Raw genomic sequence first — 15,680 nt, forward strand, 5'->3', positions numbered from 1 at the left:
GCGCTTTCTGAGACATAACTAACAGTTCCTTTTTTATCCACTTCAAGATTTCAGTCTTCTGCTTTTTAAACATTTTAGTATGACTGTAACTGCTTTTACAAGGCTGAAACTTACTTCTTACGTGAATTTGAACTTCCCCAGCAGTATCATTTGGTAAAATGACATTATCATTATTTAAAACATTGCCATTCCTTTCTTCTTCGTCACTAGCCTCTGCAATTTCTGGAGGAACAACAGCAATATCAGTTTCATTCTGGTCATTATTAACATTATCATAATCTGTTTTTTCATCAAAAAATCTTTGAAGGGCTTCTTCTAATATAAGATACCTAATTCTAGGCATTTTTAAACAACCAGAACATCGAAAGGAATGAGTGAAAAAGGAGATTGACTACCCGTTTCCTGCTGACGTTGCATCAACGCAACACCTGTTTTCTTTTCCTTCCCAACACAAATATAAACATCTGACTGATGTAATATTCTGATAAACGATGACCTTGACTAAAAATAGATCACTCATAAAGAATGCGATTCCTTCGTTAAATATTTTCAGCAAAAATACCCGGTCGAAAATTTTGCTTAAAGTATGGGATTAATTATTATAAACAAAATGATTGTTGAAGGCAAATATTTTTTTACAGAAATAATCTTCATAATATTCCCTACACAAAATCATCTGCTGGTATAAAATACCTTAGGTAGTTACATTTATATACACATTTATTTTGACCGTTGCGTCAACGCAACACCAGCGGCTAATGGGTTAAACCTATGATAACATTTAGTCATATGCATGTGTGATCAAATTATTCTTGCAATACAGACATCTTTTTTAATGCTACCTATGATTCATATAATTATCTCATTAGACATGAATCATACTTTTACCAAAACTCTACACTATTTTGCATTTAATTTTAAATAGTTAAAAGTAACTGAAATTTTAAAACATGTTATACTTACCTGAACTCCGCTGAAAACATTTGATTTGTTTTCAGACAATGAAGTTAAGTTCTGAGTGATGAAGATGATAACATGTGGAAAATAATAATAATAAAAAAAAATGCAGACATCTATGATTCTTCTGATGAAGATGAAAATATTAAAGAAATGCAACACACAGAAAGCAAACTCCCTACCATCATGGATGCAAAAGCTGAGATTTGTGTCAGTTTTTATCTACATAAACTGTAGTAAAAGTAACAAAAGACTTTACTAACTGTAACAAAAGACTGTTGTAAAGAGTACCATAGCCAGACTGTTTATAGATGCAAAGTATATAATGTAGATTTACATCATGATTGTAATCAAGCTTTTCATGCTTGAATCTTTCAATTCAAATAATCTGTATTTGTAAAAGAAATACAATGTATATTTTAATATTAAATTAATTACAAGTGACGGTGACACAAGTGCCAAAAGTGACAGTGACAAAAATATGGATAAAATTTTCTTACAGTCTGCATAAAATTAATTTTTGTATACAGAATTCATAATTTATCAACATTTTATTATTCAGTGTTTCCATATTTTTATGAATAAAATAAATGAAAATGTGTATATCAGAGGGAGATGTGTTAATGGGATGGTTATGAACAGTAACTTTTGTGCAAAGCTATTTTTGGTGTAGAATTATGATGCTAATGAAAAAGAATGAGAAGCGAATAATTACCGCAAATAACAATTACGCCTACCCTTAATATGAATTTAAAAAAATTAAAGTTAATATTTACATTCTTGGTAGATATAACAATGTTAATCGATTCTTGTACAAACTTTCAGTCCCTTGTACTTCATTACAGCAGGATTCAAGTGTATTAAGAAGCTTTCTAGACTAAATACTGTTACGAAATGTCAAGGCACAGTGAGATGTCTTCCCCGCAAAGCAGTTTTAGGGTTGCCATAATATGGCGAAGGAAGGCAGGGTTGTCACATTTGGCGAGAAATCGCCCATTTGTCAACATACGATGGACGGATGGAGAACCTTCTGGAACTAATTCTTACCGGTTTAGCCCAGAATGATCTCTAACACATATAAACCCTGCTGGCCTGCAGTCAGAGAGTAAGTGCCCCATCGAGAGAGCGAGTGTGTGCACCTCGTCTAGAGTGCGAGTTAGTATCGAGTTGGTGTCTCTTTCTAGCAAGTAATCCCTGCGGAGTCGATTGAGTTGACAGCCGGGCAGTGAGTGCCGAATGTGTCGTCAAGTTCACTGAAGAAGTCTCTTAGTGTATCACGATTAGTGCATTGTCGAGAGAGGGTGATGAGCTCTGGGAACGACTGAACCGAAGAGTCAGGAGCTGTGCTCTGTGTGTCGTCGAGTGCTTTGCGAGCTGTAAAGTGGAGAGTCTAGAGAGTACGTGGAGTTCCGAGAACGACCGAGCAGAGTCAAGAGCTGTACTCTGGTGCTTTGCAGTGAAGCTGTCTCCACCGTGATAGCCTGATAACCTGAAGGCTGTGTCGCTGATCGTGTCAGCATGTTTATAGTAGTTCATCAACGACTGTAAAATGGGTTTTGGAGCTGTCCTGACAATACTGGCATATAAAGTGTGTTTCGATACTTCATCAAGTGTCGTCGTTACTCACTCCAAATCCACATGAACCCTGTACGAACGTGAAGGAAGAAAATAACGTAACAATTGGTGTCAGAAGAATAAAAAAAAGCAACAATACTATTAAAATTTTGTGCAGTTTTTCCCCCATATGAGGTGATGATATGAAGAATTTAGTACAAAAATGTTTTGACCCAAGCAACTGAATGGCTTGCTATGCCACATTGCAAACTTATCATTCAGTGACATACTAAGTTGATTTTGATATGAAACACTTGGCAAACAGATATTCCTTAATTCCATCCTTAAAACCATTATTTGCAACATGAATAATTTCTTTCAGCATTATGACAGAGAATGATTATATATTTATGAGTGTAAAAATGACTACCTTATTTAGCAAATATAGTTACAGATTTTATTATATTTTGTAACGAAGGAACAATGATTAGGAATTTTGGATAACACACTTTTATTGCTAAGCAATTATGGTTAATTATTCCACTTCCATTCCTTATTCTGAATAAAAGAGAAAATTATGTACGGCAATAAAGCCTTTCTTGTTTTGAAGGAATATTAGAAATTAATCTTTAGTAAGATGGGAGGGGATTCACACCCTACAGTTACAACTCCATGCTTAATTTTTTTAACCTTAAAATTTAATATTAATAATCTGTTGTTGAGTGGATGCTACCAGCATAAACAGTAGATTAAAATATATTAATCATGCATATTATATGCTGCATTCTTACAACACAGTAAGTTAGAAAAAGATTTTTCTTTTTTATAAGAACATGAAAATGCATTTATAATACTACAACAGATTTACCCATAAGTTTTGATCATTTGTTCAACAGTTGAATTATTTGTCTTTATGCAATTACACTAATTTTGCTTTACAGGTAATAAAACACTGTTAATATTACTCGAACCATTAAACACTAAAAATCAAAATTGAAAAGTTTTGTAAAAAAAAGAAATGTTTGAAAAAATTACAGTACGTATCAAATTCAAGTAATTCAATTTTTTCGTCAAACAATGTGAATTTGCCTCTTGACAGCAATGCCGAAATTACTTGATGTACTTCATATGAAAATTATTGTCTTAGATTGAAAACTAAGCAAGAACTAAGAATGCCTGGATTATTGAATTAATGAATTGTTCAGGCAAGAATGATAAGCATTTATGGTAATCAATGCATTTTTACCTTATATTCACAACATTTCAGGCCACTCAAATATTAGCATCATATGACTGTCTAATTACATACATTTTAAACAACGGCACAAAACACCAAAACATTATCGAGTTTTACTTTACATTTGTGTACTGCTTTTGTGTGCTGGTAATGGTAATTTGACTATATACAAGGTCTATCTGCCTAAAGGAAGAATGCCTTCACGGAAAACTTTCTAAGGGAAACTGATTCGTATTCACATTACACATGGATAAAACCATGAAAAAACACAATGCAGCCAGCCTGTTCTCTAGGATTCAAACTTAGGACAAATTGCCAGCATTCAGCAGTCTTTAACCACTCGGTCACTGGTATTTGGTTGCTAATTTTTCAAACTGCTCTAAATCTCTGAAATATATTTGCTAACATTATTTGTTGAAATAAAAATTTGAATGTAAGTGAAGCTGTACAATTTACACCCAAAACATTTAAGGATTACTACTTTCATATATTAAATTACATTCCTTTAAAATAATTTCACTTTAAATCTGAGCTCAACATTTAAGTCCTAAAACCAAGTATTTGGGTTGCAATTTAACAATTTTGTAATTTCACATCTCAATTGCTTAATTTACACTTAATTATAAAATTCGAACCCACAAATAATTCATGTAAAGCAGCCAGATAATATAAAGCAGCATCACATTTAGAAACCAAAAAATTAATTACAATAAGGAAAATGATACAAATAAGACACTCAGACAGAGCCATATACCACGAGGATAGTAAATCAGAAAATAGTGGAAAATGCAAGAACAACACATAGTTTACCGAGATATTTTGCTAAAATAGCATAAGACAGTTTAAGCAAAAAGTTTTATTTTAACATCAAAGCAGTTTCTGCTCATAGAATTACTAAACTCTGAGTGTTTCATTTCACTCATTCAATTTAGTTAACTTACACTCCAATTTTTCTTTTAAAACTGAAAAAGAAACTTTCATGAAAAGAAACCCAGTGCTCATTGCAGCTAATTTTATAAATATAAATTTTAATTATTTTTCTTCATTTCCTATAAAATAATCGACATTAATAATTAATTAATGTATTATATGAATGAATTATCTCATAAGAAATTATAATCAACATTAATAATATATAAAAGAGTGAAAGGTCTGCAGAATATAAGATGAAAGATAATGAAACATAGGGCTTGCGGTGTGTCTAAAATAGATTTAGGCAGATGAGAAATTTGCACAATTTATATTATTGGAAGAAACAGCTAGAAAAGCTCATCACAGAAAATTTTTTAAAGAAATCCTGATATTTGTATTTCAAATATATCAGGAAGTCAAATGTCACTGAATCAATGTGCATGATTCTTATTTGAAATGCAGGGCATGCTTGAAATCTGTACAGCTAGATTTAACACTTCATTCGTCCTGAACTTAGCTGGGCAAAATTTAAATATAAACTTCAGACTGACAAGCAAGAAAATAATGGCTAAAGTTTTATGGCACATATCTATGAAAACACTAAAATTCAGCAAACTGCAATCACTTCTGAAAATGATAATTTTCATATAACTTGCAACTATTTGACGATCTGATATTTAAAACAAAGCAAACAGATAAATCTAGCTTTAATACGGAAATTCCTTGAGGATGTGTACTTGGTTGTTTAGAAATAAAACAAAATGAGAGCACAGCACAATCAATCAATCAAAGGACATATTTGTACATGATTATGCATTATTGCCAGTACAAATAGTAAATTATTATCTGCTCTTTTGTATTTTGTCAATAAATAGGATTCTTTAGAAGGAATGTTTTGGGCAGGTAATGTTTGTACTATTGTTTTTAAATACGGGGGGGGGGAGGGGAAGAGGTAGACATGAACTGAAAACATGGTAAAAGATTTATATTTTAAAAATACTCCACAATCAACATTGCTTTTTGGAGATTAGTAATTTTCAAAAATCCAGATTGGATTGAGTGTCATACTTCTAGAAAATTTCCAGCTTTTCTATATCTGATCTAAAACTACAGAATTTAAAACTTTGGAAATTTGTCAGAGCCCTGCATAGCCAAATTACAGTTTGTTTATTTTTTAGTTTTTAACTGCCTCTCTACGGAATATCAGCAGCTAACTTATTTTTATTAATATCAAGATCAGCAGATTCATATACCATGTTTTGAGGAAATTCATGACTTTGGGGCTGAAGGACCATCCTTGTTAGGAGCATCTTAAATTTAATACTAGATTTTGCCATTTATGATGGGATATTAACAGTCAGTTGTGAGTTTGGAACATTTTTTGTTAAGCACTTTATAAATCAGGTTGCTTTTAGTCAAAATTCCAAATAAATTTGGAGATAGTAATTTAAGTGATAGTGATTTTTTAACTAAACAAATAGTCTACTCTTTATAGAAAGTACTATAAAATATTTACATTAATAGACTAGAAGAGAAACATGCTAATGTGACAATCAAAATCGTAAAAACAACCTTGTATTTAGCGTAGGTATAATGAAACACTCAATCGATTTCGAGGGCAGCTAAAGGTCCCTCCTCATCAGAAAAGTCCTTTCTCCTGATGAGGAGGGACCTTTAGCTGCCCTCGAAATCGATTGAGTGTTTCATTACACCTACGCTAAATACAAGGTTGTTTTTATGATTTTGATTTACATTAATGATTAATGTTCTTCATTTAGACATGAAACGGTTTGTGATATGGCCCTTTTCATTTCTTTAGATGCTTTTTTTCCATTTCCTTTTATGAATTAAGGTCTTAAAATAAACAGCATGCATTCTTGGTACCATTTACAAATCAAACATATTTTGTCACTTAAATGGAAGTTTAAAAGAAGGGAAATGTATTTATTAATATATTTGAGTCAATTGTGATCCTACATGACAGTTTCTCAGAAATAATGTTAAAATTAAGCAATGAAGTGCGATCTTAAAATTTTAAAACCCATTAACATACATACATATATGTACACACACTCACAAAACTCTTTGAATGAAACAAAAAATGACAATTCTATGAACGTGAATAATAAAAAATGCCAGTTTCTTCCAAGTCTAAGACCGACTTCCTACACTTATCACACCTTTAATAAAAATGAACACATTCTTAGAAAAAATTTTCACTTCTTAAATTCTTTCCATATTTTAAAATTTTCCCCATTCTTGCAAGTGGTTGCCAATATTACGTTTCTGCATGTGTTGTTCCTTGAAAAATGTTTCATTACCAACACTCTCATTGGTTTGAAAGATCCACAGTTTAGAAACATCTGACTATTATATTGACTCAAAAAGATGTGATTAATAACATACTTACTGAAAAACTTGGTAATCATGTTAAATATTAGTTATGTTACAATAAAAATATTTTTAGGTATAGTTTAGTGCTCATTTCATCTATTTCTTTTACCTGGAATCAGTTCCCTGCTTGTCATTGGTAGTACTAAAATTGAGGAGTGCATCTTAAAATCAAAGAAATACTGTTGAGTAATACACTGAAGAGCCAAAACACTATGACCACCTACTCAATAATGCAGTGCAGAACCTTTGGTCTGCATATATATTTTGACATGGTGGTAGTTGAGCTCTGAGCTGCTGCTCCATGACATGCGAAATGTGCTGTATCAGATTAAGATCCCGCAAGTTAGGTGGCATTACTTGGAATTCATCCTTATGTTCCTTGAACCATTCCAATACAATTCAAGCCTTGTTACATGAGGCCTTGTCCTGATGCAAGATTCCATTTCCACTTGGAAAGACAGATGCCATGTAAGGATGCAACTGATCTGTTGCATCCTTGCATGGCATCTGTCTTTCCAAGTGTACATGTAAGACAGACACCGTGTAAGGATGTTCAGACAAACCACTGCTTTCATGGTCTCTTTTAACACTGTGGGTTTCATAACCGACCATGAGAACATCTCCCAAAGCATAATACTGCACCACCACCAGCCTGTATATGACCTTCTGTTTCAAGGGGCGGCAAACTACTCGCCTGGAAGACGGCATACCCTGGCACAACCTTTGATGTGATAAATGAGAAATCATTATTCATCCACGCAGGCAACTGTCTTTTACTTATCCATGGTCCAGTCTAGATGTTCCTGGGACCACTGTAGGTCTAGTTGACAATGATGCTTGGTCAACAGAGGCACATGAGTGGGATGTCTGCTGCACAGTCCCATATCCAACAGTATCTGCTGAATTGTGTGCTCTGAAACACTTGCGGTTGTACATGCATTGTATAGGGCTGTCAGTTGAGCCACTGTATGGTGTCGATTTTGCTGTACTAAGCAGACCAGTTTCTGACGTACTTTTTCTTTGATGACACGCTACGTCCAACACCTTGGGGTCTACTGCTGGCTTCACCATCATTTATCCACTTTGCGTAATTACTAACGTCAGATCATGAACCTACAAGTTACATAGTTTCGGAGATACTTGTTCCGAGTTTTCTGACTATTACTCTCTAACCTCTATTAAATTTGTTTAGATCTGCAGCCTTTCCCAACAGTCACAAAGGGAAGTGCAAGTATGATCCCTTACCTTCTCCAGCAACAGTTAAATACCATTTCTACTTAATCACGTGCCAATGAGTTCATTGAAAAATGTGGAATGGTCATAATGCTTTGACTTGTCAGTGTATATTAAGTGCTTCTCCCCCGGGGGGGTTGACTCAGGCAAATGCCTGGGAGTACTGGTTAGGATCTGTACCTAGGCAGTCTCAACCATGGGGCATAATAACAGACTTCACAGAAGGCCTGAGGGCTCACGGGACAGAGTAAGGCTCGGCAGGGAACGTACGGGTACTGCCTTGTCTGCCCTTGCTCTGTGGGGTCACAACATGGTAGATTGTAAGTTCGGTGGGGCAGTACTTAATTCCATTTGGTAACATGGCCTCAGGTCGGAAGCTGCCCCATCGGTTGCGTTGTATATTAAGTGCATATAAGTATGTGCATGAGAGTACATGTGTATGTCTGAGTAACTATACATATGAGAAAAGGAAGAGCTGCAAATCATTGTGAATTATACATAGTGTTTAGAAAAAGACTGCAGGACTACATATCTCTGGTAGCAGTTGGTGTAGAACTCCAACTCACAAAATGAATCAAACAACATACCTTTCAGAAGGGCAGTGAAAAATATACAGAGACAAAGACCAGAGTGCAGAGAAAATAAAGATATAAACTAGTGCAGCTAAGGTATCATACAAAATTGAATTTCATCATACAAAAAATTTCAAATGTTAATCTGAAAATCAGTGTCTAAATTATTTATTCCTAATGTGAAAGGTACCCCACAGAAATAAATACTTAAAAAACTCAACATACCTTCTTTAAGAAATATTTGTATATGGTCCTCAAAAATTTATATTCATTACATTTTGATTAATTCTGATCATGCAAAATCATCTTTGTATTTTGAGCTTTTTTTTTGAGCAAAGTCTTTTTATTTTGAGCAATACATCTAAGACATTTTTTTTTCTTTTGTCGCTATAAGCTCATACGAAAATTTTAGTTGCATCTTTCCCCTCACTGCAATATTATAAACAGCTCTGCAATTATACCAAGTTTGGAGCCCAAGTGAGGGGAAAAAGTCAGAACTTCCAAAATGCTGCAGTATGTGTGAAATATGTCTGAGTGCAAAACTGGTCATTTTAGCTGTGAGTGTGCTTTTAGGCTAGTTTATGCCAAGTACTACAATTGAATTCTAAAGTTTTGTGGTATTTAACCTTTTTGCGACGGCATACCTTTGTTTAAGATGCTCGTGCGGGATGGAAGGGAATCGCAGGCAGTCACTGTACAGGACGGAGGTTTTGCATCGCTAAGCCTAATATTATAAAAAAAAATCAGAAAAAAAAAGTTTCACTTCCAGCATCGTAATTTTTGGTATCATTATAGATTATTACTTGAGCTCTTATACATGTTAAAATTAGCACTTAAAAACGTTTTTATCTTTATTTTACATGAAAATATACTTAAAAAATTGCTTATCTTGTGAAATAATTTTTGGAAGTGCTATTCAAATTATTCCAAAATTTTTATTGATAAAAATCCATCAATATTTAAAATTAATAAAACAACACAACAGAGATTATTTACAGTAAGAAGTAACAAAGTTTAAAATGAAGACTGCGATAAATCTCGAAGTACGAAGAAGTATCCCTATCTAACTCTTTAGAAAATGAATCATCACTCTCATTTGCGTTAATAAATGGTTCATTGACCATACGAGGGTATTCTTCATCTGATCAATAGCGCCTCCCCGCCATAATAGACTGAAGGTGAGGCTTTCCACAATAAAAAGAGAAGAAACAGAAATATAACTGAAGGTAATGCAAAACGTAACAATACTCCACATACTAACCCTAAACGACCGTACATAACAAAGGAAAAAATAGAATAAAAAAAAGGAATTGGATATAAATCAGACACGCCAATGTTTTTATTAGCATGCAGCAATTTAAAGAGCTCACCTCTGTTTATGCTTTAACCCCTCCCCCCACAAGAGCTGATGAATAAAATACCAAAGTCAAGCAGAATACATCAAACTCAAGGTCAGGAAGTTAAAACTGTGTTTATTTCAAAAGTAATGCACACAGGATGCCATCTAGTGGTCTTCAGAAAAACATTCCAGCTTAAAATGCGTACACGCATCACCCATCCTCTGAATGCAATCTCTAGCGATGCGTGGATGGGATGCCGGCTGTAAGAGACATTCTTAGGGAATGCATATATGGAACATGCCCGTTCTGAAAGGGTTAACCTTTTAACTGTCATGCCCGAGATTGTGTTCGAAAATGTCACGCCCGAGTATTTCTCGGGGTAATTTTTTTTTTTGAGTGCATCGTATTGTCATACTCGAATATATATCGGGAGATGTTTATTTCGGCTACATTTGGTTTTTCCAATAAAAAAAATTTGACAATTTGTGTACCCAAATCATCAAAATAACTTGACAGTTAAAGGGTTAAATAAAATCACACACTGACCTCACATGACTGCCATCTGTTAGGTATTGGTGGCCTTTGTTTATCAAAACAGACAACTTTCTTCATCTCATCTATACTAGGATCAGAAGGCACCATATCATAATATGGCAACTGATACTCTTCATGAATCCCTAAAAAAATAAAATACATAAAATAACTTATAGAAAAGCAAACTACGGTTATAAATAAAAATGAAATGAAATCATTTTCTTTTTAATGTTTTAAGCATTTTCATAGGGATTTACATTTTCAGCATAATTTCCATACAATACCTTGTGAAATCATGTTAATTGGTTCTACTGTCATCTCAGCTTACATGGAAAATTAAGTAACTGAAACTAGGAATTTTTTACACTTTCTTTACTACAATGCACTAGGTGATAATAAATGCTGTATTTCACATTAGGATCAACTCCCAAAGCATGCTATGAAGAAGTTGAAATCCTGCCAATAATTTTTAGAAATTCTTATGGTGTTAGTTAGTCACCAAAAGTTCTTGATTTTTTCATTGCAAAGTTATTGTAAGACTTTCACAAAAGATGATTATTGTAAATCCATTTGACTTACAATAATCCTTTTTTAAATCTTTAACATGGATCTTTGTATATCATCACCACATACTTTTTTAAAGATAGAAAACAGCAAATACACAGATTACATGTTAGCATAAAATAGGCTGACCACAACCAAGGGAAAAAAATGTAATAATAACAATGTGTTCATTTACAAACTTGAGAGGCTGTGCTTATATTTTCAGTTTTTATGGGAAGTAAGTACAAAAATAGGGAAAAAGGTAAGTTTAAAAAAAGTATACCAATTTTATGTTAGTAAAACGCTAATTTTAATGTTGAAGAATAAATTACTTAAAGCTAACCAGAAATTATCAGAAGTTCCAGACACCACAATTCTCTTAGTTGCATCCAGATGTTAGTATAGAAACTAGCATGAGCTATAGTTGTTGAATGCCAAGCATTAGAACAGCACTAATCAGTAAATCAATAAATAATTAAAGCTTAATTAATAAAATTTCAGCTCAAATTAAACTGAAACCAAGTTCTATGCATGATAAAGATTTTTACAATACTGTAGATTTTTAAAAAAAAATACAATTTTTGATTTGCAAAACTTTACATCAACCAGTTTATGATGAAGAAAACTTTATCACAATTAACAATAACACCATCTAGAGAGGTTAAGAACTTGACAGCAATGCATTTGGCTATTCCAAAAATTGCCAATAAACTAACAATAATTATGGGAAAGTATAGAGGGTTCTTTCCTCCTTTTTTTCAGGAAAGCTGCCATTAATTTCCATATAATTAATTATGTAACTGGGGTATTACTCCTAGCATATAAATATTTTATGCTGCTGGCATGCAGCAAAATTTTTTTACTGTTTAAACAAGTACCTAAAAAGTTCTGACTATGAATGAAAATAAAATTATTACTTAAAATATTGCATAACATAAAACATGAGACAAAAAACTTTGAGCACTCCTTAAAACAATAACTGGAATACTGGCAAATGACATCTAAATTAATTTCAGTTAGTTCACAGATTGCTACATCATTTAATGCACAAAATTAATGTTAAAAGACAGAAATATACAAAAATAATTTCCTACCAATTATTAAGCAAAAATACTTGCCTCCAATATCACATCGCCGTCCAATTTCCCAAAGTACCAATCCAAAAGCATAAATATCAGCTCTTTTAAATGAATCAAAATGATTGGTGTTGATAGTTTCATCCAATACTTCAGGAGCTAAGTAACGTTTAGTTCCAACTCTTGGATTAGGTGGAATGTCAACTGAATTTGTGACAGAGTCAAATCTAACAGCTAAGCCCAGATCAGCTATAGCACAAGATCCTTTGTTTTTTACAAGAATGTTTTTACTTTTCAAATCTCTGTGGGCAATTGCAGGTTTGCCTAAGGTAAATAAAATGTCAGAAAGCAATAAATAAAAACAATCACAAATGTTATTACGATATAAAATTGTGAATTATACATAAAATTTAATTAATAATGATGTAAAGCCATTTTATAATGCTGAACTTCAGCTGAGTGAAACTGTAATAACTTCATCTCATCCAACCCCAATAGAAAGAAAGGAACAACATGCAGAATAACACACTGCAGTGCATTCATAAAATACAATAAATACATTTTTATATCACCGTACATTAATTATACACTTTTAAAGAAATGCCTTCTGCCTCTTGCTTTGGTAGTACAATTATCACAAATACGCATTTAAAAAGAAAAGCATTTCAAAGATAAATAGACTGATGTTAGGATTTCAATACACTATTCTATGTAATATGGATCATATCTATATACTCAGTCTTGTATTTAAGATGACAAATTAAAAACTAACATATATTGAAAATTTTCAACTCTTGGTTTATAAAAATGTGCATAATAATTAATACAATTATTATGATAGACTAGAAATTCATCGCTGAAAAAAATATATTTTAATAGTCACAAACATTGATGTAAAATGAGATACAGTGAAACTAGGGCATCTGGAATAATTTTTGAATGCTAAGCATCATCTTTTACTTTAATTTTTGTATTTTTTCCGAATTCTATTATTTTCTTCTTGCATTTCCTAGCCAGAATGCAAATTAAGTAGGTAAACCTGAGTATTTATATGCTAGAAATAAGAAGGTTTTGACAACGTGATTTCGCTAGGATAGTACGTATACGTTTGCTATTTTGTCCTACAGCTATTAATCTTGGTAGCGGCTACACATTCTGGATGTTTAATTAGTATATCGCTGGTGTAGGTTATTCAGTCAGCCTGTTAGATTAAAATAAATCATGTAGTCTAGCACCACCTCTTAGCTTTTGAATTTATTACTAAATTATCTTAAGTTCTCACTGCAAGTAGCTGGCGTTGTTGTAAGCACAAAGACTGCCTTTCTGTTAAAGAATTGTGATAAATAAAAAGGGCTTTTTTACACCATTTCCCTGTTGTGTTACTCTGAGAGAGAAGTTGCCGGGTTGAACTTTGTGGTCTAGAAACTTTGCATGATAGCTAAGATGACAAGATCTTATAAAATTAAGACAATGATTACAGTGGTGAACAAGCAAACATCTCTTAACTGAAGAATCACAAGTCCTCAATGAACAGGAACAAGAGGACTATACAATATATATATAATTTGAAATGTAATTTATCATGAAAGTGCATCACACTGAAAGCAGATATATTCCATGAAGGATAAGATGATGTTCATTTACATGTTTAAATAAATTGTGCAGACCTAATCAAAATAAATACACTTAGAATCATAAAATTAGGCGAAAATCAATTTTAAATTGGTTAACATTGGTTTTAGAGAAAACTCCATCAATTCACAGGAATAGTAGACACAAGGTCTGTTTTCAGATGTAAAGGCATTCTGACAAAAGCAAATTTAATGAACAGATGCTAAAAAAGGTGTGTTTTTTCTTGCAGAGGAGGAATCTCATGACCTTAAAACTGTAGTACTAGTAGTATTCTGCAAAACCAACACTGATCCAAACATTGATTTTTGCTCTGTTTTTATATATGATATTAGCTTGCATCTATTCCATACTTACACGTGATTTTCAAAGGCTAATTATATGTTTTCATTAAATTTTATTGCAATAAAATTTACAATTTCGCCCTATGTTTATAAAGTGATAATGCTGAAATATTTTTACTTTCTAAACCTAGCATATTTTTCTTAAATATATGAACTGAAGAACCAAAATATGACAACCAGGTGCATAAGACCTGGTACTGCCCAAATAACACTTCTTGAAAACTTTTGGTGGGTTTATGCATTCTGCAGGGAAAATTCTGTGATGCAGCTAATGGAGCCACCTTTTTTGCAGCAGTTTTTACATCACCATCAAATACAAAGATATTGTTTTAGAGTAGAAAAGAGATTACAATCATCGTGGCAGGATAACTGTTTATGGGTCAGACAGTTCTTCAGATTTCATCAGAACGGGTGAACTGTTACACTCGATTCATGTTACTATGAAAAAAATTCTGCAAGGATTCTGCAGGCATGTTAATTTTCACCATATAACCTAACAAACCATCACAGGTCGTGCTTCTGCACAAAGGTGGATTTTTAAGGGGTCTCATAACTATGAGGGATCTGGATTTCAAAATAATTTATTTTTATGAAACAGTAAAATTATCCTGTATGCTTAATATGAGAGGTTCCTTACATAACAATCCATTGTTTGAATATTCTTAAAATGTCTGCAAATATTCCATTTGAAGAATTTTAAAAGACACTCTTCATCATGTGATGTTACTTTAAACATCCTCCTTCATGGCGAAGCAGAAAGTTCCCATTACATGGAAGCTCACATGCTATTGGGAATGAAGTGAAGGACTAGTAACTCACCTTCAGTCACAGTTAAGGCTAAGAAAGACTGCGCCGACATCATTTGCTATATTGAAGCCTTCTGTGAAACTCTTTGCATGTGATTTTTCTTTCATCGAAGTGGCAACAAAAAGAGACATTTTGGATTTTTGTTTTCAAAAGACTACTTATTAGTTGTTTCAATCCTGTTTTCTCGTTAATGAAATTGTTTAAAGAAGTTTGTCCTTTATAGAATACTAATAATACTTCAGATTTTATTTAACCAACTTCATTGGTGACCCCGTTCATGAGAATTAATTGGGAAAGTATGCTTGTAAGAAGCCATGATTTGTCCAAACTATCTACAATGGCTGATAAAATACAGGAATTAATTTCCAATCCATCCCAGGTAGCTCGCATTGCTTCTCCAACACCTGATAACATTATAGCCCAAGATCTAAAGAACAGATATCAAACTTGATACTGCAGATAGCAGAAATGAACAAGCATAGAAATTTCAGTCTACAAAGATGAACATATAGATCGAATACAACAAATTATTCCAAAAATAACCGTGA

The 15,680-nt window shown here is 33.0% G+C and overlaps 1 protein-coding gene across 1 annotated transcript in view; it reads right to left on the minus strand.

The window, feature by feature from the left end:
- LOC118186832 (TGF-beta receptor type-1-like) overlaps nt 1-15,680 on the minus strand; it is a 95,464-nt gene that overhangs the window by 19,503 nt on the left and 60,281 nt on the right. The window contains exons 7-8 of the mRNA XM_085807509.1: nt 12,395-12,676; nt 10,746-10,876 (exon numbers count right to left, since the gene is read on the minus strand). Coding sequence (XP_085663635.1) covers nt 10,746-10,876; nt 12,395-12,676 — 413 coding nt within the window. The remainder of the gene's footprint in view (nt 1-10,745; nt 10,877-12,394; nt 12,677-15,680) is intronic.

The sequence above is a fragment of the Stegodyphus dumicola genome, chromosome X1, assembly GCF_044657685.1.
Source record: "Stegodyphus dumicola isolate Sdum_Otavi_A_Nest chromosome X1, ASM4465768v1".
Lineage (NCBI taxonomy): Eukaryota > Metazoa > Arthropoda > Arachnida > Araneae > Eresidae > Stegodyphus > Stegodyphus dumicola.